At 36.7% G+C, this 27,092-nt stretch overlaps 1 protein-coding gene across 3 annotated transcripts; it reads right to left on the reverse strand.

Moving 5' to 3' along the window:
* Positions 1–145: 145 nt before the first annotated feature.
* LOC132606855 (lysine--tRNA ligase, chloroplastic/mitochondrial) lies at positions 146–14,337 on the reverse strand. 3 transcript variants are annotated; one of them, XM_060320513.1, is made up of 14 exons: positions 14,089–14,336; positions 11,010–11,228; positions 9,495–9,603; positions 8,069–8,177; positions 7,282–7,339; positions 6,050–6,118; positions 4,951–5,058; positions 4,586–4,678; positions 4,010–4,114; positions 3,185–3,391; positions 2,943–3,037; positions 2,198–2,288; positions 796–963; positions 146–548 (listed from the first exon to the last, which is right to left on the reverse strand). In XM_060320513.1, the coding sequence occupies exons 1-14, from the start codon at positions 14,275–14,277 to the stop codon at positions 456–458; spliced, it is 1,713 nt and encodes a 570-aa protein (XP_060176496.1). In that variant the 5' UTR covers positions 14,278–14,336; the 3' UTR covers positions 146–455. The 3 variants fall into 3 exon arrangements, with proteins under 3 accessions (XP_060176496.1, XP_060176499.1, XP_060176497.1); XM_060320516.1 differs by lacking the exon at positions 11,010–11,228 and having other exon boundaries at positions 14,089–14,337; XM_060320514.1 differs by lacking the exon at positions 4,586–4,678 and having other exon boundaries at positions 14,089–14,337.
* Positions 14,338–27,092: the final 12,755 nt, after the last annotated feature.

A 27,092-nucleotide genomic window follows, 5' to 3' on the forward strand; every position in this document is an offset into this window, starting at 1 on the left:
AACTGGAAAACAGCTTTTCTATTCTTAGGATAATCTTCCCCAAACTTTTCCAAGTACCACTCATGATTCGAAGTACCACTTATGATTCGAAACAGCTCGAGGTACCAAGTTAGCACAAAGCCAGCAAGCTCAAAACTCAAAAATATAAAAAGGAATTAATGAATAGCATTGGCTGAAGTTTAGATATGGTGTGTCTTGTACAAGAATGACCAAGCTAAATAAATAAAACCACTCAATGTATTGTGCTCAACACTCATCAAGGTAGAGTTCAAATGAAAATGTCCCGTTATTAGAACTGTAAGGATCACAAAAATGATGTGATGAACACTTATATCTTCCACGAAAAAATGATCTATTATCGAAATTTTTTGCTCAAGCTTGCCTTTCTCAGGTTAAAGGCAATAATCCAGGTTCAAAATTGACGAATTTTGTGTAATAAGCAACTCTTCGTGAAGCTATTGTTGAATCTTGCGAATTGGGAAAGCAATAACATCGCGGATGCTAGCAGAGTCTGTCAAAAGCATAACTAGCCTGTCGATGCCAAGTCCCTGAAAATGAATGTCATCCTTTAGTGTAGTTGATACAAGATACAAACAAGTATATGAGATAAGTGTTCGCAATTTGAATCATAAGTGTATAACCGGAATACGGTTCGAGTAAAATGTGACAAAACATGGTGCAATGGTCAGAATGTTTCAACTGTACTTATTGTGAATCATCAAAAACTATAAGTTCCATTATTTGGCAAAGTATGAACTTTAGAAAGAAAAACTAATCACCGCTGAATCAACATACCATTCCAGAAGCTGGAGGCATTCCATATTCCAAAGCTGTGAGAAAATCTTCGTCGAGAGTTACTTCATACGAGTCATCATCGTCATCTTTGTTCTCTTGTTCCTTATTTAGACCTGATGCTGCTTTTTTCTCATTATGCTGCCTCACTTGCTCTTCCAAGCGTCTCCTCTGCAGCAAGTTTAAACACGACAGTAAATTTTTGTTCTGCATATATAGCATGCAGTACATCCAGACCAACAGATAATTCAATAATTATGTCGTGCCTACTCCTTTTTGTTGCCACTGAGGTTCGACAAATTTGGGGAAATTTGAAGTCATATAACTATGAGAAATGTTGAGAGCTGAAAAACTGCCATACCCTCTGTTAAGAATGAGCAGAGATCCAACAAAATTCAAAGCAGAGCAACTAATGACTTCCGTTGTTGAACACACTCGTATAACATAAAGCTAAAATAAAGCTCAAAGTCAAGGCTAGCATGTGTTATAGCAGTGTGATACGATTTCATTTCAACAGCTTCCAGTGAATTTCAAATTCTTCAACTTTCCAGCATTATGGAAAATCCCTCTTATCATGGCTATATGAGAAGATGTTCATGGATTCAAATCATAGAAGCAAGAGTGTTCCCACCAAGAATTTCATGCCAAGCACGAGTACAAGTATTAGTAAACAAATTTGTAATCTGAAGGCATTACTAAAAGAGGTCAAACAAAATGATGTATCTAACCAAGCAATTCTAACGAATCAGCTGGAGTAATCCCAAGTAAGAAACGTGATAGAATGTTACAGGATAAGTTTCTTTTAGAGCACCGTGGCCGGGGTAGAGTGGTTTCCCGGTCCTTGAACTATCTTTAAAGAGATCGGAAAGCACTATGGCAAATTTTTAGCTTGAGGGACATAACCACTTCTTTCTATTTCTTTTTTATAACCGCGGTGTCCGGGCCAGCTTGCGCGCACTTCGACTAATTCCACGGGATACGTGCCACCTCCCATCAGCAACATGTACCAGCCTACCAGGTAACTGTGTCCACCAAGGCTGGGACAGATGGGAAGAAACCACCCAGTCCTTTTTGTCTCTGCTGGGATTTGAACCTGAGACCTTATGGTTCTCAATTCATTTCATTGACCACTAGGTGGGTGCATAACCACTTCTTTCTATTCTTCTTACATAGGAATTAACAATCTATCATTTTGATACTATGGAGGCAACAGATTCTTTCACTTTTTTGTATTTCTTTTTTCCCTTGGATATGGTCTACATTATTATTTCACAAGCCATTAGGTCGCAGGAATGCATACATCCCCTTCCTAGATTAGGCAATATCAAAATTCCTCAAAGGCTACAGAACAGCAAATTAAAACAAACGGATGGTACACAGTTTCAAGATTTCAACACCAGAATACCTGGTCCAGAGGATCAGTTAATTCTGAAAAGGCATTCGCCATCTCACGACCACAAATGAATAGCTCGAATCTCTCAGTTAAACCTGAATGCCTGCAAAAAGCAAATATCACGTAACAAGATAGTTGATGTGTATAATAGAAGTGACAAACCGCTAAAGCAGTCAACTTCTGTCCTATAATTTTTTGATCAGGTAAAACAGACTCTACTTTTGTAATATATTAAACAACCCAATATTCATTTGAAGGAAAATATTACAAGATCCAATATTAACATCAGGAAACTTATAGAGAAAAAGCTCCAATGTTATCAAGAATCAGCATACATAATAGCAGAATCCATATCATCTAAACAACCAAAGAATCCGAATAGCTGAAAGGATAGCAGAGCATCTTTTGAAAAAGGAAAATCACTTTGAGTTGAATTAAACAATATCCATAAGCAGGGACTACTAGACGTGACCTTCAAAAAATTTATTCTGCCTATTCTTGATGTATTGGAGATTGCAGCAACAAAACTCAAATATCTGGAAACATCTCAGAGAGCAAAGCTAGTAACTTTTAATTGTTAAGAAGTACACGAGTGAGTGATAATTCAGAAGGAGATCATAGCATCAGAACTTTCATCTAATAAAGAAAGTGATTAAACACTGATATGCAGTTACAGTTGTGTCAACATTCAAGAGAGAACTAAAAGAAAGTCTTCCAGTTTACGGCTTGTTTGAGAATTCAGTTGAAGGTTCAGTACCTTCTATGTGGTTTGGCCAGTGGAGATATTTCAATAGGATAGTCCAAGACAAAAGTCGGTTGTACAAGCTTTGGTTCTACTACCATCTCAAAGACCTGAAAATGGTTATTAACACAAAGCAAGTTCACATTAACAAACCATCTTAACCAATCAGCTACTCTGGGCATTGATATGTGGTTAATAGCTGCTAGTTCTATGCATCTGCAGATATGAACATAAAGAATGCTAAAGAACATTATCACCTCATTAAGCAAATGGCCAACAGAAGAGCATGCTTCAATTGAACTCTTATCCAGATCATCACCAAGAATATCAAATGCTTTACGAGTATGTTCTTTAGCAGCTTTAAGATCGTCACCAAAGTTTTTAAAATCAATCCCTGTAGCTTCTCTCACAAGATTATGCATTGTTTCCCTCCTCCAAGGTCTGTCCAAGCAGATCTCCACACCCTGCAAAAAAAAGCATAAAGTTTGACTCCTTAGATTAAAGTTAAAAGGCGATAGAAAAAAGAAAATGAAATACCAAAGGTAAGATCAAAAACCTATTAAGCATAAAACTCATAAATCACTGAAAAGTTAGTTCAACTCATTAAATGTGTATCCAAACCAGTGCTAAATCACTTTACACATTCTCCAAGAAAACATATGCAGCACATGAAAAGACACGATATAGGATCTCTGGAAAAGATAAAATATAGATGGTTTGCATCAACTCAAGGAAACAGGTCAGATATCCAAATGGTAACTAAAAAATGTTTAACTGGACATTTTTGGGCCAACATTATTTAGCCATTCAAAATTATTTTGTAATGATGAGAGAATATGTTTCTAGCCAGATCAAGAAAGAACTAGGTTGGTTTCTAAGGGAACTTAAACGAACAAGCAAATCCAGATGCTCGCAAGTTTAATCAATTTCAGTATTACGCCTTCAATATAAGAATGGTTGCCATGTGTATTCCTGTAAATGACTAGTATCATGTTTGACAGAGAAGATATTTGAAAGTGCAAAGAATAATCACCAATTTCAAACACTAATGATGAATATTATCCACAGGAAAAGATACTTACCTGATAATCAACTTTAAGTTTCCCATTAACTGCAAGGGCACATCGTGTCACAATCTCTTCTGCCATATTCATCATGCTTTCATAGTCAGAGTATGCTTCATACATCTAAAATCAATGATTGACATGATTAATAACCATTTTGAAGGAAAATTATTTGACTAAACATTCTCCAAAAGGATTTGTAAATTCCCTTTGAAGCCTGATGAGTGTCCCACATCGGCTAGGGATGGGAGATTTGGTATCCTTATATGGATTTGGACAATCCCCGCCCTATGAGCTAGCTTTTGGGATTGAGTTAGGCCCAAGATCCATTTCTTTACATGGTATCAGAGCTAGGTCCATCCCAATTCATGGTTTACTGATGTTGGGCCCCATATTAAATTGTTCACGCTCCAGATGTCTAGCCCTGGGCGTTGGGGGGGGGGGGGGGGGGGGGGGGATTTGGTCTCCTTATATGGACTTGGACGATCCTCACCCAATCAGCTAGCTTTTGGGGTTGAGTTAGGCCCAAGATCTATTTCTTTACAAAGCCCAATAAACTAAGAAATGACAAGTCCTTTGACAAAGAGCTATTACCTCAATGGTGGTGAATTCAGGATTATGACGAGTTGAAATCCCTTCATTGCGGAATATACGGCCAATTTCATAAACTTTTTCGAATCCCCCAACCTATAGATATGCAAGAAATATGATGGACTGTTACAAAGAAGCACAGCTCTTCTAATAAGAGTGAGGGGAAGTATAAGAGAAAGTAGGAGCTCTTTCCTCCCCCCCCTTTTTTTTTTTTGGTCCTATGTGCACAAATGCACAGGACTAATCATGGTCCCAGCACCTATTCAATCTTTTACGCTTATCTCCATGAAGAACTAAATAGTTAAAAGTAGTCTCATGTAAACATTTTCTTGGAAAAGAATATAATGTAAACTACAGGAAAAGCTCACCAACATTCTCTTCAAATGAAGCTCTGTTGCAATCCTCAAATAAAGATCCCTTCCAAGAGAATTATGAAACGTAATAAACGGCCTAGCTTCTGCACCACCAGCTGCTCCCTAGTAAAATGAAACTGATTAAACACAATAGCAAAAATGTGCTTCTTAGACACAACTAAAATCCAAATCCTCAAAAGGAGAGGGAAAAATCAAATAGCTAGGATAAAGTCACAATCACAGTTTTTTGTACGTAACTACTAATATATCAAGTCTTTCTTCTTTTAATTTTTCTATTTTTCCTTTATATACTCACCCTTAATAGGTCAGCAGGGACGGATGTATGGCAGAAGATACGGGTTCATTCGAATCCAATAGCTTTATCTCAAACATTGTATATATGTTAAAAGTCCACTAAATAAGTATAAATAATACTCCCTCCGAGCCAATTTATGTGAGGGTGTTTGACTTGGCACGGAGTTTGAGAATCAAAGGAAGACTTTTGAAACTTGTGGTCCAAAATAAGTCATAGATATTTGTGTGGCTAGAAATCATTTCATTAGGGGTAAATGTGAAGTTTAAAGTTAAATTGTTACTAAATATAGAAAAGTGTCATTCTTTTTGTGATTGACCAAAAAGAAAAGAGTGTCACATAAATTGGGACGGAGCGAGTATATTTTACACCCAATAAATCAAATGGACTTTGATAGAATTCAAAATCAAACCCATAAAGATCAAATCTTGGATTGACCTCTGTTTAGATTCTCTACCTTTTGATGCATGCCACATGTATATGAGAGTTCTTTCCAATGACTTAATTCAACAATTTACTTTATCGAAAATGGAAGAGATTAACGCGAGACTCATCTAGATCCTTCCATTCAAGGATATTTGTGGGGATTGAAAACCTATATTCCCTGAACAAGAGGAGCAACCATTCTGCTGCATCCAGCACTTGTAGTTTACAAAAGCAAATATTTTGACTGTGAAAACATATTATACTCTTTCTTGGAAGAGTAGCTCACAAGCTTTATTGAAAAACACTAAAATGGAAAATAAATCACAACTTAATAGGAGATCATTTGCCCATACAACCAAAAGGAAATTCACAAACCTGGAGAACAGGTGTTTCAACTTCCAAAAAGCCAAAAGATTCCACTGCATTACGTATTTCTGATACAATCTACTGAAGGAGGGATTAAATCAGCATGGAATATATTGCACAATTTTCATAGGAAAAGAAGAAGAAGAAATGTTATGCTTTTACAACGTCCATTACTGCCTATTGCAGCAGAACTTCTAGAGAAAGTAGCAGAATTAGTTTACTACAAGTCTCCACCTTAGGTAATTTCAGAAAGACAACAATATAACACTAAGCAGAAAAATTCTATTTCTGAGGTTAACTTCATTTGCGAGAGAATATTGCAAATTACTCTGGGAAGATCCAAAGAAACAAATGCCCGGAGCAGTACGAACAACTGAGAGTATTTTCATTTATACTTGAAAATTCATAGTAGTATCTTGTAGATTGTGGTTTTCATTAGTTAAATGTGGTTATAAGTCCATTATTTGATAGAGGACAACTTCGCAATGAAATATCTATCTATCTATCTATCTATATATATATATATATATATATATATATATCATGAAGCTACAATTATAAGCTGAAAAGTAGCTTTAAATTTAGGGCCTGAATTAGCTATTTATAGCTCATGATCTCGATGGAATAGATCGAACTAGAAACCTAATCAAGTAAATCAGACACATGGATCCTTAACAAAGGAGAGACTTTATAAAACCAAAAGAAGAGACAACGAAAAAGAACCTCATTCATCGATGAAGAAAACAATATCATTCTTTTAATAAGTGAGATATCAGCTTTATGATTTGCTACATGCATTTCTGAAATCATCTACCACCAACAGAGAGAACAAAATGCATGTTTGAAAGCAATATTTAAAAATCCAGCTTGCAATATAAACCCCTGATAACAAAAATACGTTATGATCTAGTAACCAATTGTTAAGAAATAATGAGATGATATAGGAAGTGGAGGATGCTAACCAACAGATAGTTCGAGATCAAAGTAATAACAGAAAACTCTATGCTCCCTAACTCTCAAAACTGATGAAGTCTCCAGTCATTTTAGTTTAGAAGGAGGAAATAGAAGAAAATTTGTAGACCAACAATCACAAACTATTAACTTGGCAAATATCCATACTGCTTAGTAAAAGTAATTTACTGGAAGGTTTACAATTCAAAAGGTAACCAACTGATGATAAGAGAAAGACGATATTGTACTTTTGACGTAACAGTCAGAAGACAAATAAATAGCTAACCTACCTTTGCCCTCTTGCGAAAGGTATCAACCACCTCAGGATTTGCAATCATGTCCACATACCTATCATAACCAGCAAGGAGAGTGAACACACCCTGAATAACTTTTTCATGCAACAGTACAGAAAATTAATCATTTGACTGGTTTCCTCCTTGTATGCATAAGATATCATGAGAAGAAAGTCAGAGAAACGTTTGTAATTGAAGATATCGTCTCCGGAAACCCGACACTAAAAATAGTTGTAGACATATGCCAAATGCCCAAATCTAAGGTAGATTGCATATTTTCGTTTGCTTTAGCTACTTTAAATGATCAAGTTATGTGGAAGCAAAAAGCAAAGCCCCCAGGGATTTGTTCTAGCGGTACTAGCCTTTGGCTAGAGGGGTAGGCCCATTATTCATCGAGTTTCAAATTGTGTGCTACTAGCCTCGGGGATTTCTTGGTTATTAAAAAAAGAAAGAGAAAAGCAAATACAAGCAGAACTGCATAGCAAGAATACGAGGCAAGGGCACCAACACATATGCAGACAACCCCTGGAGAAAAACTTATAAGAGTTGCTTATGTATGTACCATCTACCATTCTATGAATTGACCAGAATATCTAAAATTATTCTGGCTGAAAAAAATGTGACAGTCATATTATGTATCCAAACTGAGAAGATAAAAATTAATTTTGAAATGACCCATTCTAGAGAATTTCTATGATAGTTATGCAGTCACCCCTCCTATAATGAGTCAGTACCATGCAACTAGAAGCTTCAACCATAAACATGCACAATAAATAAACCTCACCGCTGTCGATAGCGCTTGTCTATATCTGTTAAGCCATGATATTTGTCCGGTAATGGAAGCAATGACTTCGTGAGAATTGAAAACGAGTTCACACATACAGATAGCTCCCCTAGAAAGAAACCGGGAATTAGTACTTCAATGAAAAGGGCTTCAAGACTTCAAGACAACAGCTCAAATAATAACAGAAACAAAGTTCAAGAAAATATGATTCTCGTATTTGCAAAAACCAATTACTCAAAATCATGCACGTCGTTTTCAGGAGTTTGGAATCATAAACCAAATCAAACTTAAATTGATACGTTGAATTTGTAAAACTTGTATTCAATGCAATTGATCCTAATGGGACAATATCTGAAAAAAGAATAGATTGGATCCGCATTACTCTTTCAGACTTTATCTTCTAGTTTATTCTTTCAGAACACAAAAAATCAAATATGATCCTATTTTAACTCCTCTTAATATTAATGTCAAGTCGAAAAGGATAAGCTAATTGGACAGAATGTACCAAAATACATATGTAATATCTGCAAAGAAGCCGTGTTTATTCCTAGCCTAAATTTGGCATGTTCTTTGGTGTAGGGCAGCCCTTGATCTAATAGATCTCTCATATATGTTCACCTCTAAGGTTGAAAGCAGCCTACTAAGTGGTCTCCTATGTACCAGGGTTTTTATTTTTCTTGTAGCTTTCTTTAGTCTAAAAGCCCATGTTTATTCAATTCAATTTGTCTTTTCTTCACCCCAGCAACGATATGATCAAAAGAAGAAAGAAGACAGGAAATAAAAGAAAATTCCTTTCTTGATTGCAACCTGAGGGACAGCAAAGAAGATAGTGTATAATTCACTTTTTGGCTACACATATATTCTTGATGTGTCCACATATACATTGAATTATTAGTTAATCAAGGAGTTTCTTAATATTCACTCCGTTCCATATTAGTTGCCATGTTTCCCTTTTGCACATCCCTTAAGAAATCATAAATAAGAAGTTTATTTTACTAATTTACCCTTATCTCTCTTCAATAAATATGCATTTATTCAAGAACAAATATGCATCATCAGAAAAAATAAATATGCATTTTATTCAAGAACAAGACTAAGCTAATCTTATTGATATTTATTCAATGTACATGTCAAGAAGAAAGCAACATCTTTTTTACTGGGTTGCAAGCTCTAGTTAGGATTTTAAAACTTTCAGTGATAGACCCAAACTGACAATAAGATGAAAAGGAAGAGGAAGAGGATTCAAATATTTCACAAGACTACCAAAGGCAAAAAAATCACAGATGCCTTTATGAACTAATCTCTGATAGGTTTAAGTTACTTCCAGGTTCAAGGATCTAAACTGTTGAATACAGTGAATCTATTCATAAAAGAAATAAGAATGGATGTCAAAGTAGAACTAGGATGGATATAGACACAAAATTACCTTTCTCTGTGCGCTTGATTGAACCATTTGCACCCAATATATCACCAATATCAACAAGAGTCTTCAATTGCTCAAACTGACCGATAAGCCTTTCCTTCTCACAGTAAAGCTAAAACCAACAATAACTTATTTTAGTCGAGTGCAACATTTGTCTATTCAAAGATTGCTAATTTAAAGGTAAAAGGTTGTTGTTATCCAGAAATACAAGAAAATATATTATAACAGGTTCTAGGGATATATCTCAGACTGGTTCCTAACTTGTAAATTGTCAACTGAACCTAAAAGTTGCAATCCCAGTTTTTTCTGCACATAATTGCTAAGAGCTAGACAAGAAACACATGAAAGATGCTGACACACAGTTTAAAAGGAATATGCAGTTGAAAACTTGCATATCAAATAGAGATAAGCACTATCTAGGTCTGGATATATCCCTGAGAAATGCCCCTAATCCATATCAAGGACTGACTCAGATGATTTCGACAAATGTAGTAAAGAAACCAAATGCCAGAACCATCAATCATATTTAAGGGAATCCTATTACATGTGCAACCGGAAAAAGAGCCAGAAAGCAATGGAACAGCACGCATGCGCCTCTACCAACTTCATTCTCTGGTTTGTAAAAACATTTGCAGGTAAAGGAAGTCTGTTGTTCAGTTCAAAAAAAAAAAAAAAAAAAAAAGGTCTCTGTTGCAGGTTACTTCACACTTATTGACTTGTACATATATATTTTAGCAGCCACAATCCTAATGAAACAAAGGTGACTAACTCCAACTTCTTCTTAGTAAGACGAGGATCTATATGCATGTTGAACTTGCAGAACTGATAAAATGTGATTTGCATTATCTGTTTCCATTATTTGTACAATGCTACCCTTCTCCGTCTCCTGTATAATTGCATGTTGCACATGAAGCCGTCCTGCACAACTAATCTTTGTTGCTTTTTATTTCTCAAGCATATTTTCCTTCCCCCCCTACTGAGTGTAAACTAAGTAAGCTTCACTTGAAGCAGCACAGGCATTAACGTAAGTTCTGTGCTTGTCTACTTTTGTATTTTTTTCAAGTTTAGTGCTTAATCACTATCACCTAAAATAGATTTTGAAGTTGTAAAAATTTTGGAACCTTATCATGGAAATGAGATTTTAAGACTTAAAAATTGAAGTTTGAAATTACCATCTTCGAAGCCTATGAGATTTCAAGTTAAAGATTATGCCTTATAGCTTTATTAGTGCATAGTGATATGACATGAATTTATACATTAGACTACTAGCATGTTTGCCAAGGGTCTATCAGAAACAGTCTCTCTACCCCACAAAGGTAGGGGTAAGGTCTACGTACCTCCCACCCTTCCCAGTATGTTGTTGTTATATCAATCATATTTAACTAGATGTCTTAAGACACTGTATTTTATAGTAAAGCAGAACTACAGCTATTGCAGCTAACAGACAGCAATCAATGTGAACACCCAAAGCAAAAAAAAAAAAAAAAAACAGTAAGTAGATTGTTCCAATATAAAAACCTGAATCATGCCAGAATCATCTCTTAAAGTTAAAAAAGCGAGCTTTCCAAAAGCTCTGCAAGCCACTATTCTTCCTGATATAGAAACATAATCATTTTCGCTGTTTGACTCTTCACCATTTCCCAGATTCTTATAAATCTCTTGCAGCTGACTGGCAGTGTGAGTCCTATCCCACTTGTAAGCATAGGGTTCCAAGCCATTGCTTCTCAATTCTTCCACCTGATGGAACAATATTAAGCTACATTTTACAAGCTGCTCTCATAAGTCATAGTTACATCTACACAAGCTTAGATATAGTAAGCATCTCGATGTCCAAGGTCAGCAAGAAACTAGCATATGTACTCATAATAAAGCCGAGATCCATAAAGACTTTGACGTTTAGAGATCCACCAAGCATTGAGGTCGAATGTTTTTATCCTCAGAAACTAGAACACAAGCTCATAGTAAAATCAAGATTCATACCCAGAAATTCTAAATAGGTTCACAAATACTCCTTTTACCCCAATAAAAGAATAGTTACAGATGCAAACTCCATAGCTAAGTACTAGCTCCACCCAATTTATGTAACACTTATTTCCTTTTAGGACGTCCAAATGTTTAAAACCATTCCATTCCTTTACTTTTACCTTATTAAAGAAAAAACATTAATAAGACTTGCACAACTTTCAAAATTCAATTTTATTAGATCATTACTATAATATATAAAACTTGAACTTCGTACTCAATCAAACATTGTCAAATGGGGTGAAGGGAGTAGTAGAGGGTTTTTTACTGGTGAATTCTAATCTTTAAGGCCCCAAGTACATCCAGAAAGCATTTCTTATGATTATTTTTCTTGGCAAGTCAAACAACTTTATAAGTGTAAACTGCTCCAAGTAGGGCTGATATGTGAAGCAAACCTTGTGCCTTTTGTAAATGCAGGTTGCTGAGGAAATACCATCAATGTCTAGTTCATATGCATTTAGTATTTCACACCAAATAAGCTATGGAACATGTCCCAGATTCTTAAGCCATGCATGGGAGTTAGGACCACACTGTAAATGCAGTTCCAGAAAAGATAAAAGGAATCTGCCTTATAAGCATAAATCTAAAGCAAAGGAAGAATTGTAGGTCAATACGAATAATTATAGTATGCAATAGTATTATGTATAACAACTGATCTGGATTCTTAAAGGTAATGGAAGGTCCCAATGAACCCCAAGCTAACAAGAGTAGACAAGTTTCCACACCTGTACCTTGACTAAATTAAGCTATATGAGCAAACCACAATAATAATATGATCCTAAAGTGAAAGAAATGTCAAGTTAACTAAAAACGGAGATCAATCTTTGCTGATCCATATGACAGTGATCGGTTATGTCAAAGATTGGTGTAACTAAAATTTATTGACCCCTGTTACAAAACATTTTTTTTATCGCCCGAATAGAGTAGAATGGTTACAGAGGATTATATAGCCTACCCCAAGAATATTGGTAACGAAGCCTCCTTGTCAACTGATTGTATTGGTTAGCAAATATTCGATTGTAATCACGCCATTCACTTATCTCAACAAACACTCCTGTGTATAACTTCCATATATAACTACTAAAAGGGCCATTGTCATAAAGATACAATTTGTAGAGTCATTCCTCCCACATGCAACTAAATTCCAGTCGTTTGGTTCTAACAAAAGGATATGAGATGTAACTGGAATGCTCATATGAATATTCACAATCATTAAAAAAAGTGAACTTTACCAACTATTTGATTATAATCAGGCCACTAATTCCACAACTACTAGAAAGTCCATTGTCATAAAGATACAATTTTTAGACTGACCGTTGTCTTTTTTTTTTTTTTTTTTTTAATAGGGACACTAACCATTATCATAAAGATACAATTTTGACACTCAATACTCCCATATTCAACTAAACTCCAGCCGTTTCTGCTGCACCTTGTTTCTTCTAACAAAAGGTGGTGATATGTAACTGGAAAAACCATATATTCACAATTATAAGAAATAAAAAAATAAAAAAGTGAGCTTTAACACTGACCAATATCATAATAATAAAAATTTTACACTGACCATTGTCATAAAGATACAATTGACACTCAATGCTCCCTATTCAACTAAACTCTAGTCGTTTCAGCTGCACCTTTTTTGTTCTAACAAAGGGTTATGAGATGTAACTGGAAAACCCATATATTCACAATCATAAAAATAAAAAATAAAAAGTGAGCTTTAACACTGACCATTGTATAAAGATACAATTTTCACCCTCAATACTGCCATATTTAACTCAATTCCAGTGGTTTCTAATGCACCTTTTTTCTTCTAACAAAAGGTTATGATGTACAACAACATACCTAGTGTAATCCCACAAGTGAGATCGGGGGACGGTAGAGTGTATGTAGACCTTACCCCTACCTTGGCAGGTAGAGAGGTTGTTTCCGATAGACCCTCGGCTCAAGTAACGCAGAAACAACATCAGGATAGCAAGAAAACTAAAGCAAAAAAGACAAGAAGTAGTAATAGAAAACTAAGAATAAGAAATATGCGAATACTAAAATAAAATACAAGAAAATGACGGAAATAATACTGATCCAACAAGAAAGGAAAATACTACCAATCCTACCACTAGCGCTTCTACCCTAGTCCTCAACCTCGAAACCTTTCTATCTAGGGTCATGTCCTCGGTAAGCTGATGACTAGCCATATCCTGCCTGATTACCTCTCCCCAATACTTCTTCGGCCTACCTCTACCTCTACCACTCTTCCAGCCTCTCACACCTCACTGGACTATATAACTGGAATATCCATATATTCACAATTATATTTAAAAAAAAAAAGAAAAAGGGCAAGCTTAAACACTGACCATTGTGATAAAGATACAATTTTTACACCCAATACTGCTATATTCAACTAAATTTCAATACCGTATATTACTAACAGTGACAATTGTGATAAAGATACAATATTTACAGTCAATACTCCCATATTCCAAGTAACTGGACTACCCATATTATCATAAAAGAAAGGTAAGGTTTAGAAGAAAGCAATAGTAAACTAAAGTAGTAGTAATAAAGTAAAGTTAGTTACCTTGTTGATACGAATGGCACGAATAGCTTCTTTATCTGAAGTGGAAGTAGAAGTAGAGTGGCCCGACCTGCGGTTGACTCTAGTGGAAGAGCAGCAACGAACAATCAAGAAACGTCTATTATAGGACAAGGGTCCAAATTTAAAAGAAGCAAAGTGGATAAGCTGTTTCAATGGCTGCAAACCTTCCATTCTCACACTTCTCTCTTTCCCCAGTTCTTCCCTATTTTTCCCAAGTTTAAATAAGGGATTGAGGTGAAGAGGACACTCTAACTCTTCAATTAAAAAAAGGGTCAAGTGGTTCTTTTTTTTTTTTTTTTTTTACTCACTTAAATACTAATTAAGTAAAATGAGATTATGAGCATGTTTGGATTGACTTATAAGTTGCTTATAAGCTGTTTTCAGTTTTTTTGAGTGTTTGACTGGTCAGCTTAAAGTCATTTTGTGCTTAAAATAAGCTCAAAAAAATAATTTGGCCCATTTGATTTAGCTTATCTAAAGCAGCTTATAAGCTGAAAACAGCTTATAAGCCAAAAAAAATAAGTTAGACTATCCCAACTTATTTTTTTTAGCTTATAAGTTGTTTGCAGCTTATAGACATAAGTCCATCCAAACAGGCTCTATATTAGATATTTAGAACTTTAAAAAAGGGAGTAAATTTATATTACTCAAACTTTAAAAAAAAAGTCAAAACTTATTTGCTCTCCCCTCTTTCTTTCAATCCCCCTTCAACAGGAACTCTACAAAAAAATACCTCTCATTTTTCTATTTTGTTCTTTTTTGATATTTTGCTAAAATTTCACTTCAACATCATCTTGCCATAATATCAGGTATTTCCTTTATTTTGTTTCCTTCAAACCGGTAGAATTAGGGTTTAATGATGAAGAAGAAGAAGAAGAAGAAGAAGAAGAAGAAGAAGAAGAAGAACATAAAGATTATGAACTTTGATTTTGCTATTATCAGACAAAATTTTCTATCTCTCTATACTTCTTTTACTGTTATTAGCTGCGATTTGGTGATATTAAAACAAAAATTGTTCTGGGTTGAACTTTAGCACCAACTATATTGTTCTGGGTTGAACTTTAGCACCAATTATATTAGTTGTATTAAAAAAAAATCAATTGGTTCAAATTAGATACAGCATGTCCCCAACAACTTTTGCAGTTGCTAGAACAACTTCTGCATTTGTTAGGATAACTTCAGCAGTTGTTCTAGCAACTGCAATAGTCGTTGAAATAAATGCAAAAGTTGTTAACAACTTTGTCGGTTCTAATAGAGACCTTTTAACAACCAATTCTGTGAATTCTCTTCCGATCAGTTGCTTAGGCGTAGGAAAATTTTGTTTATTGCTGGCACACAACTTTAGAAGTTGTGCTACAAATATAGTTGTTGTTCAATTTTATTTTTTTTGGTATTATTAAATTGTATCATTTACTAATTTTAACTTTTTTTGTGTGTAGATAAGATAAAATGGGCCAACATAAGAGGAAGAGAACCAGTTCACCTTGTCCTGATGCTAGTGAAAAATCTAGGAGCTTAGCTACTGCTAGAAAACAGGATGTTGCATGTAATAAAAGAGCCACTAGATCAGTACAAAAGCTGATTGATGAAGCAGCCCGAGCAAGTGAGGCTCTTGCTTATGCACCTTTGGAGATGATGATACCTTTAAACAATGAACAGTTGATTATTGAAAAAGAAACACTTGAGAATAGTGGTGAAAATTCAAGTGAAGAAGAAAAAAGTGGCGAGAATGCAACAAAGCAATCAGGTGAAGAGGAAAAAAGTGGTGAGAGTGCAACTGAGTAATCAGGTGAAGAGCAAAAAAGTGGTGAGACTGCAACTGAGCAATCAGGGCAAGAGGAAAAAAGTGGTGAGAGTGCAACTGAGCATTCGGGTGAAGAAGAAGAAGAAACAAATAACTACGGTTGGTGAAGAGGATGCTCAATCAGTAGCCGTTGCTGGATTAAGTAATGATACTAGTGGTGGTAATTCAAAGGGTACTGGATCATCAGGTAATAATAATGATCCCAATGCTCTTTCGATTCCAGAATGTGTGAAGGCCATTTCCATTGAAAAATATGGATTTAAGACCCACTTGAATATGTTTGCGCCTTATGATTCAAGGATCAATGTGAGAGTTGGCTTTGGAACTCAATTTGTTGAGTTTAGAAAGGTTTTGATCGATCAGCGCATTGAGAATGGTTTCAGAAAAACTTGCTTTGGTCACTTTTTAAACTTGAAGAAAGATGTAGCAATACATCTCCCAATGAAGTTGGTGCACGGCCTTCTTCTTCGCCGAATTTTTTGTGAAAAGAAGAAGGAAATTTGATTGATTATAATGGCTTGCCTATTTGTTTTGGCATCAATGAATTCGCTATCATGACTGGACTTCGATGTCATTCTCTCCCCCCTCTTAGTCAACAGCTAGCAAAGGTTGAAGAAAAGGGTAAAAGTTTGGTAGATATAGTGGGGAAGTCTGTTGATGGTGATGGTCTCATTGAGAAGCTAAAGGATTCAAACTTGACAAAAAAACAAAAGGTGACTGTGAGCGTGGTTGGGTTCTTGCATAGCATATTATGTGCAAGAGATGCGGAAAAAAAAGATAGACACCAATTGGTTACAAATGGCGTTGAACCAAAATGTATTCAATTCTTATCCATGGGGTCGAATAAGCTTCAATCTTACTATTGAATATCTTTTAAAAGGATTGAACCCAACCAAAAACCAATATAACCTTTATGGCTTTCCATGGGCATTCGCGGTAAGTAATTAAAATGTTCATTTTATGGTTTTGAGTTAAACTATTATTTTGATTTTATGTACACTAAATTACATTTTACTTATTACATAGGCTTGGGCATTTGAAGCTATTCCGGCAGTTCAACGGCTAGCTAAGGATCCTTTACTTGAGAGTTCAATGCCAAGAATGATTAAATGATTGTCCGCAAAACCAACAAGAAAGACTAACTCTAACTCGGCAAATGTTGATCCTCTTGTTCAGACAAGAAAAGAGGTAAGATTCTACATCTAAATAATTTCAATTTTGTTTTGCAATAGGGGGAAATTAACTACAGTTGTTGGGCAACTGAACTTGTTGTTCCCACAACTGCTTCAATTGTCCAACAACAAATGAAGTTGTTCCACAACCACTGACAACTGAAATAATTGTTGGTGTTGTTTCTAGATCTTTATATCTATGTGTATTTTCTTAAGAAGTATTTGAAAGATGAAAAGTTCATCTTGACATCATTTATACGCACCACAAGTCACACAGAAAGTTTAACTAGTATGTTTTGTAGGAATGAACGGAGAATTTTATGCGAGGGGAAGTAACAGAGGTTGAAAGAATTAATTCTCCTCGTGTTTGGTTAGTTAATAGAAATAAAATTGTAATCATCAGATTGGGTCTGCATATGCAAGCAAGTATGGTTCATGCATTTCCTTCCCCGTTTGGTTTTCTTTTCAGGTGGAGGTATTCGTCTATAAAAAATCTCCGGAGGAGCATTCCAAAATTCTTCAGCTGGCACTGGAAAGATTGGGTCTGCATATGCAAGCACGTATGACTCTACCTTATAATATGAAGAAGAGTACTCATAAATCATCTTGCCATATTCATCTCTGAATTTACTTCTAAGCGCTGCCATAGTGTCACGACCCAACCCCGTAGGCCGTGACTAGTGCCCGAACTGGGCACCCGAACATACTCATCCACTCCGAATCACATACAGATAGCGTATACGGGCACAAATATCACACGCTGCCTCAAATTATATCAAACTGTCTCAGACACACTTCAAACACAACCATATATATATATATATATATCAAAAGCCGACAAGGCTATCAAATGGCGCAACGGCCCCAAAACATATACAGATGCAAGCCGACAAGGCTGCCATAGCGAGTGGGATCATACAAACACACCTATACAAAAGTAGGCACAATCCACATATACGTCTACAGACCTCTAAACAGACCAAACGAATCATATGGCGGGACAGGGCCCCGCCGTACCCCTGAACAAATATATACATATGCATCGAACAAGTATATATACCAAAACGTAGGCTCCGAAATGAGAGGAGCACTCCAAATAGCAGAAGAGGGTGTCCTAAATTGGTGAATCACCAAACTGTGCGTCTGTACCTGCGGGCATGAAACGCAGCCCCCCGAAGAAAGGGGGTCAGTACGAAATATGTACTGAGTATGCAAAGCAGAAGATACACAAAAAAAATCTGAGGCATAAACGAAATAGAAGTCCAGAAAATAAGTACAAGCCCAACATATCAAAATGTTTACTTTCAAAATATAAGTCATGCATAAGGTACAGAAGAATATGGTCGCCCGCCCGTCGATGGCGCAATAACACAGCATAACACTAGAAGGTTTCAAATCTCCGTATCCCCGTCACATATCACAACACAGCATAACGCCATACACAGCATAACACCAAATATTAGTGAAACCCGGCCCTCTAGCGAGTGGCTCGGTGAACCATAAACACAGCATAACACCGGAGTATATCAAAGTGCGCACGACAACAGAACCGGCCCGGGAACCGGCGAAAGATATAACAGAACGCACGAGCAGAGTCATGAGTAACCATATGCATAAAATCATTATCATAGAATCAAATATAACCTTGTCCTTAACTTCCCGCAATTATCTTGAATTATCCGAATGTACAAAATGTGGGATATAACATCCTCCCCCCCTTTTAGAACATTCGTCCTCGAATGTTGAATCGGCGTCATGGCGTATTATAATACTTCGGGGAGGTCTCCTCTATAATTGTCACATATAATCATTTAACATATCCGTTTTAGAAACTTAGATTGTCTGTGGCGTAGAAAACAATTAGGGATACTTCCTCTTCATTTCTTCCTTCGGCTTCCCAGATCGTCTCCTCTTTATTATTGTTTGGCCACAACACTTTAACAGAAGCCACATCTTTATTCCGCAATTTTCTTACCTGACGATCCAATATGGCTATAGGCTGCTCTTCATAAGATAGCTCTTTGGTGACCTGTATATCTCCTGTAGGAAAGATTCTGGAAGGGTCACCAATACATTTACAAAGCATAGAAACATGGAATACCGGGTGCACCGCTCCCAAATCAGCTGGCAGATCTAATTCATAGGCCACTTTGCGTATTTTACGAATAATCTGATAAGGCCCAATCTCCAACCTGGAACTCCAAAGGTCGACATCGTTTATCAGCATAAGATTTCTGTCGACTCTGGGCCGCTAATAGTCGCTCTCGGATCAGCTTCACTTTATCAACTGCCTGCTGGACCACATCTGGATCAATTAATTCAGTCTCCCCAACATCAAACCAACCGATCGGAGACCTACATTTCCTGCCATACAAAGCCTCATATGGTGCCATCTGAATACTGGAGTGGTAGCTGTTGTTATAAGCAAATTCAACAAGCGGCAAATGATCATCCCAGCTACCTCTGAAATCAATAACACAGGCCCGCAACATATCTTCCAGCGTCTGAATAGTGCGCTCGGCCTGTCCGTCGGACTGAGGATGAAATGATGTACTCAGACTCACCTGGGTCCCCAATCCCTCCTGAAATGATCTCCAAAAATTTGCTGATCATATATGCTTTCTCAAAATAAAATTTCCCAAGTAAGGATGGTGTTTCTTACGAATGACATGGAGGGTATCTCTTAGACTTTAATCCAACATAATAGATTTGCCCTATCGGTATCGACTTTCAAAACATGCTAAGAACTTATATCTCATTTTCCTATTCATATTTCTGGAAAAATTTGGGCAAAGGTTCCTCTGTATTTCTTACTATCCCAAAACCTGCACGCAGGAAATACCAACAATGCCTCACAGGGCCAACACATATACGTATATATATATATCATATCGTGTCGTATCATAGCCACACAGGGCTAACAATTTCAAGTAAAGGTATAAAGATGTCGAGACTTACCTCACATGTCCAACTCAAACTGCATCTGTTACACTTTCCTGTTTACTTTCCCTTTCAATTTTTCAACTTTATGTTTCAATCGTACTTCAAATACCTTACCCAGCATACATCTTTCATACCATTGCTTACCTGTGTACTGCGTTTCTTCCAATATCATCAGTCACTGTCTTCTGTCGATGCCGTTCTTTGGCTGAAATCAAGGGTTAGTAGAAAGGGATTCATTTCCTACGGCTGGCTCTATCGCACGGTCTAAGATTCAAAGAAAGGTAACATCCTAAATGTCCTGTAGCCTCCTGTTTATAGATGTGGTGCACAACACACCGATAAACAAGACTCTACTAGACACGGCCTGTAGACATTCCGAGGACAAACCACTCTGATACCACTTCTGTCACGACCCAACCCCGTAGGTCGTGACTAGTGCCCGAACTGGGCACCCGAACATACTCATCCACTCCGAATCACATACAGATAGCGTATACGGGCACAAATATCACACGCTGCCTCAAATTATATCAAACTGTCTCAGACACACTTCAAACACAACCATATATATATATATATATATATATATATATCAAAAGCCGACAAGGCTATCAAATGGCGCAACGGCCCCAAAACATATACAGATGCAAGCCGACAAGGCTGCCATAGCGAGTGGGATCACACAAACACACCTATACAAAAGTAGGCACAATCCACATATACGTCTACAGACCTCTAAACAGACCAAACGAATCATATGGCGGGACAGGGCCCCGCCGTACCCCTGAACAAATATATACATATGCATCGAACAAGTATATATACCAAAATGTAGGCTCCGAAATGAGAGGAGCACTCCAAATAGCAGAAGAGGGTGTCCTAAACTGGTGAATCACCAAACTGTGCGTCTGTACCTGCGGGCATGAAACGCAGCCCCCCGAAGAAAGGGGGTCAGTACGAAATATGTACTGAGTATGCAAAGCAGAAGATACACAAAACAAATCTGAGGCATAAACGAAATAGAAGTCCAGAAAATAAGTACAAGCCCAACATATCAAAATGTTTACTTTCAAAATATAAGTCATGCATAAGGTACAGAAGAATATGGTCGCCCGCCCGTCGATGGCGCCATAACACAGCATAACACCAGAAGGTTTCAAATCTCCGTATCCCCGTCACATATCACAACACAGCATAACGCCATACACAGCATAACACCAAATATAAGTGGAACCCGGCCCTCTAGCGAGTGGCTCGGTGAACCATAAACACAGCATAACACCGGAGTATATCAAAGTGCGCACGACAACAGAACCGGCCTGCGAACCGGCGAAAGATATAACAGAACGCACGAGCAGAGTCATGAGTAACCATATGCATAAAATCATTATCATAGACTCAAATATAAGTAAATGACCATACTTGAAATTCGAAATGATAATCATACCAAATTCTTTCAAAAGTCGTCCGAATTACATAAAGGGAAGTCGCGGGACCCACGGACGGGTATTGACCCGAGCCGGGCCCGCCTATGGAAAACATACTTATCATACGCCACGCAAACTCCTACGAAGATATCGGAGCAATCCGAGTCTTCCTGTGAAAGTTACGGCGTTCATAGTTACAGAATTCTTTAAAACAAAACTTTTTGTGCAACATTTGGAAATCAATTATTTCGAAGACATAAGGGTTCATATTTCATCACATCAAACATACGAATGCCAAGGAATATACATAAGGATCATAACATGCTCGGATTGCGGATTTAGAATTTCCTCGAGGCTCGTGACATAGCCTATTTATAACTAAGACATGCCAAAAGAAAGAAGGGTTAGCCTTACATACCTTGCCCGCTTTCTACGCTAATCCGAACTTAAGTCTTTCGCTTCGCAAGATCTACAACAATATTTATATATACCAAACATTAGCCATAAACACTTAGAATCCAAATCTAAACCAACATTTAATCTACAGAAATTTCGGCAGCATTTCCCCTATAAATGCAACATCCCCGAGAATTCAACTCGGCCAAACATACAACAACAAATCCGAGAATTTAACTCGGCCAAAATATCGACAACAATACCAACAATTATTCTCACAATAGCGACAATCAATTCAAAACACATTCCAACGTTCACAACTTCTTTCTACAAACTTGACGACTTTCCATTTACGTTCAATTCATAATGGCTTACATACTCAAGTTCAAATCTGCAACCATTCAAACAATATTCAAATAATCCAACCCATATGCTATGCCACCCGAAATCTTCCAAATGGAATAAGAACAGTAACAACACATTTTCTTCCTTCAACTTCATGAACTTTATCAACAATTCACACACTAACAACATTAATTTCCATAATTACAAGAAAGCTATATTCAAATCACCTTGGCTTCCACAACTACTCTCCAACACTTACAACTTCAACTAGAATCATCAACTTTTCATTATCAACATGGAATCCATAACAACAACAACCAAAATACTAAGCAAAATTGGTCCCTTACTTTTACACACACACACGGCCACACACCTACATATACACGGCTACACCTAATATTCATATTTTCATGAATTTCATTCATTTTCACATACCACAACATACAAAACCATCCATAATATATAAATGAAGATTAAATCTTAGCTTTTTCCTTCAACTCCTCACTTAGCTAGAGTTCTGAACTTGCAACAATAAGAGGGATTCTTGCTTCAACAATTGTACCCCGTTAAAGAGGACCTTCAAATTAGTAGGATTGCTAGAAGAAAATAATTTTTGTGATCAAGATTGAGGGCTCAAATTTTCTCTCCTCTTGGCCGAAATATGGCCCTCTTGTTTTTCCTCTCAAAGTTTCTTGAAGTTTCTTAAAGATGAAGATGAAATGATAATGGGTCATCTTTTGACTTATTTATTTTAAACCTCCATATGGGCCTTGGCCCATACCCACTTGGATGGCCACTTGGCCCCTTTTTTTAAGCCCAACTTCCCTTTTTTTTGTATCAAGTCTTGTAATTCATGAAAAAAAATAAGTTTTCAAATTCCGAATTTACCCTTAGCCTTCCTCCATATTTCCATGAGTCATCTTGCGAATTTCCCTTTTTACCCCTAGCCTTTCTTAATATTTCCACATCAATAACTTTCATAAACAACTTGTATGCTAACAAGAATCAAATATAACCTTGTCCTTAACTTCCCGCAGTTATCTTGAATTATCCGAATGTACAAAATGCGGGATATAACACATAGCATGCGAACAAGGTATTTTGTCCAAATCAAACTCTCGACACGAACATGTTTTTCTTCGTAGATCAACCATTGAGATCCCACTTTCCCCAGTAATAGTGAACATGTTTTCATCTATTCGATGGACCAGTAACTTATTTCCTAGATTCTTGTTAGTCATTATTTTCTTTTCAGTTGAAGGGACAAAGATAGTTGTTAAGTTGACGTATGACATTCGCCTCTCATGAAATATTTCTGACCACCTCCTACTTATAGCATCGAATAGGGCAGTAATGGGGAATTCTCTTTCTATATTAAACATTGAGTTAACAGAATCAACAATGTTTGACGTCAACACATCATACCTGAAATATAAAATCCAAAATTATTAAGAATCTGAATACAAACGACCGCAGGCTCCCAACAACTATTGCAGTTGCTGGAACAAATCTCTTTAGTTGTCCCACAACTACTGCAGTTGCTGGAACAACTGTTGCAGTTGTTCCAACAACTGCAATAATTGTTGTGGACCTGCAATATTTGAATTTGAACTAGTAAGATAGTTTACCTGTTTCCTGGGAAGTATGCTCTACTTCATTTATGAAAGCCAACATTCTCAAGATAATCGGCGACTTCTGCATTGATATATCTGCTTTCTTCAAAATGGCCATTGAACACATCCTATTGTGAGAGGTTGGCTTTGGACGGTTTCAGGAGAGGTAGAGCGAGGCCGAAGAAGTATTGGGGAAAGGTGATTAGACAGGACATGACGTAGTTTCAGCTTACCGAGGACATACCCTTAGATAGGAGGTTGTGGAGGACTCAGATAAGGATAGAAGGCTAGGTTGCTTATCCTTTTATCCTAGTAGTTGTAGTTTTTCTCATTCATTTATTGCCATTTGATTTCTGCTTATATTTGTTGGGCCTTGTACTTCGATTATCTTATATATCTATGGTAGCTAATGCTCCCTTCTTTCCAGGTTGTTCTATCATGACTTTCTCGCTTTTGTTATTCCTTGTTTTCATATTGTTTTTTATATGCTTGGCCCTATCTGACTTTTTGTCTTATTTTCTCTCTTGAGTCGAGGGTCTTTCGGAAATAGCCTCCCTACCTTTCAAGGTGGGGGTAAGGTCTGCGTACACTCTACCCTCCCCAGGCCCCACATTGTGGGATTCTACTGGGCATGTTATTGTTGTTGGTCATTGAACATATCTCTACGGTATGCTTTAGTGCATGATAACAATGTCTAAGAAAATCCCCACAATGAAATTCTTTTCTTGCATTTTCAGCAAGATGTGTCGTGCAACATTCGTGGTGTGCTTCAGAGTAAATCTTTGAAACCATTTTTCCTATGCTTGGATGCCTATCAGAAATGATGCACAACTCCGTAGTATTGGGGACTATGTCTAGCAATTTCTCCAAAAAGTATTCATATGAAGCATCACACTCCTTATCTACTACACAAAATGCAATAGGAAAAATATGATTTTCCGTATCTTGTGCCACAGCAGATAGCAAAACTCCCTCATAAAGCCCCCATAAGAATGTCCCGTCAACGGCTAACACTTTTCTCATATGCATAAATCCCCTAATCCAAGATCCATAAGATATAAAGAAATATTTGAACCTCCCTTTATCATCAACTTTCAGCGATGTCTAGCTTCCTTCATTTACAGTCCTAAGCATATAACTGTAAGCATCTAGAACTGCATACCCGTGGGCAGGTGTCCCTCTTATCATAGCTTTAGCTATCTCACTGGCCTTCCAGGACTTCCATTAACTAATCTTACAACCTAGTTCAGCTTGAGTTGTATTTCTTATTTCTTTTGTTGATGGACCTTTTCCGTTCAAGAACCTATGGTATATGTATTGTCCAATGACGTCCGCTGAAGCATGTGGATGATGGCTTGTAAGATGTTGCGCCCCACCTGAGTGAATGTTGCAGCAAACGACAATTTCAAATCTATCACAACTTTTAAGCTTTGTAGCTCGTAACCACCAATCACAACCCAAATCTACACATCTAACACAATACACATCTTCACTATTCTTCACTGGTTTGAATCTTTGATCTTTCTTCACGGAAGCAAGCTTCAACAAACTAATTAATTCGTGTTTGTCCTTGGAAGTCTTATACTTATAAAAACCCGTGCCGTCATATCTACGTGGTTGCTTTGCATTGGTAAAGGCTATTGTGTATCTCCTTCATTTATCGGAATATCCATAGCCATAAGATGCTCTTCATCATTTGTCATATTTGGTTCCACTTGCACTGAATCTGTTTCCTCTACCATTGTTTCAACCACATATACCCTTAGAATGGGCTTGTTTGGATCACAAAAATAAAACCACAAATCAAGATCATTCCTTATCGGAGCAGGACATCCCTTTTGCTTTTCAGCGAAGCCGAGCATGTAACTAATGGAAAGATCATCTTTATCACAAGTTAACCCAAACCTAGAAATGATGATCTCAACCAACTCATCATACGTAGCATCCTTGCTTATCATTATTGGTACTGTCTCTCGACCCTTCGAACGCCAAGTATACCGAGTACCATTCTCTACCCATTCATCAGGTAAATCAACTCCTATTATTGTTTGGTCTTCCATTGATGGTCACAATACCTGAAGATATCACAAAAATACATAATTCAGTGGTCTTACAAGAGAGAGATATTCATCAAACAACTTTAAAATTGCTAAAAAACTTGGTTACTTATCCCTATACCTCTTTAGTTGTCCCACAACCATCGACAGTTGTCAGACAACTTTAGTAGTTTTGGGGGACGACTTTTCTATTCAACTATTTATTCCAACAACTAATAAGTTGTTCCACAATTTTACTAGTTGTCCTGATAACTAATCAGTTAATTAACAACTAAACACAGTTGTCGGACAACTTTAGTAGCTGTTGGGATAACTTCTGTAATTGTCCAACTATTTGTTGTGATAACTATAAAAGTTGTTCCACTATCAAATTAGTTGTCCTATCAACTATTCAGTAGTCCAACAACTACACACAGTTGTCGGGCAACTAGAGTAGCTGTTAGGGAAATTTCTATATTTGTTAGACAATGTTCAATTGTTTCAGTCACGGAGTTGTCCGGACAACTACGAAAGTTGTTGACAGATGGGTTTTCTAAACCCAGCTGAAAAATGTACAAAAATTAATCTTTTTCACTTACCAATAATTAATGAATGGTCCTGTGAATTAATTCCAAGCTCACGAACGAAGCAAATGCAGTCCAACAAACCCAACAATATTTTGATATTTTTTTCCACAATTTTTCTCTACAAATATTCTCAACAAAAACACAAATACAATCTTGGATCTACTATTTCAAAACGTTTTAGGAGAGTTAGATTCCTACAGAAGAAGAAAAATAAGGAGGAAGAGAAGGAAGATAGGTTGAGCATCAATGGCTAGACATGGGAAGAAGACTAAGAAAAAATGGCAGGTAGGTTTTTTTAACGTTATTTTGATATAATAAGTGTAGAGGTAAACATGTAAAAGTAAAAAGTTTGGGGGTTGCTGAAAAAGTTTCTTAATGAAGTTTGATCTCATTAGCATTAATTAGTTAATTGTCCCTTCTACCTAATTTTTAAAACTTGAAGGACTCATACTCAATTGACAAATTCATTTGTCACTTTTAATTCAATCCCCCGTCTATCTATATACACCTATATTTCAATGTTAACGTATTTAACTGTGTAAAGTGTTTAAAGCATGAAGGTAAATTATTTCTAAATATGAAAAGAGTGTTTCTTTTTGGCACATACTAAAAAAAAATAGATTCACATATATTAAATGGAAAAGGACCAAATATACCCCTGAA

Source organism: Lycium barbarum, chromosome 8 (genome assembly GCF_019175385.1).
Source record: "Lycium barbarum isolate Lr01 chromosome 8, ASM1917538v2, whole genome shotgun sequence".
Taxonomy (NCBI): Eukaryota; Viridiplantae; Streptophyta; class Magnoliopsida; order Solanales; family Solanaceae; genus Lycium; species Lycium barbarum.

Coding starts and splice junctions, on each gene's coding strand:
- LOC132606855 (XM_060320513.1), bottom strand. CDS start 14,277: ATGGAAGGTTTGCAGCCATTGAAACAGCTTATCCACTTTGCTTCTTTT. Junction 7,340..8,068: donor GACAAGCGCTATCGACAGCG/GTGAGGTTTATT, acceptor TGGTTATGATAG/GTATGTGGACATGATTGCAA. Junction 3,392..4,009: donor AACTTAAAGTTGATTATCAG/GTAAGTATCTTT, acceptor TTTTTTTTGCAG/GGTGTGGAGATCTGCTTGGA.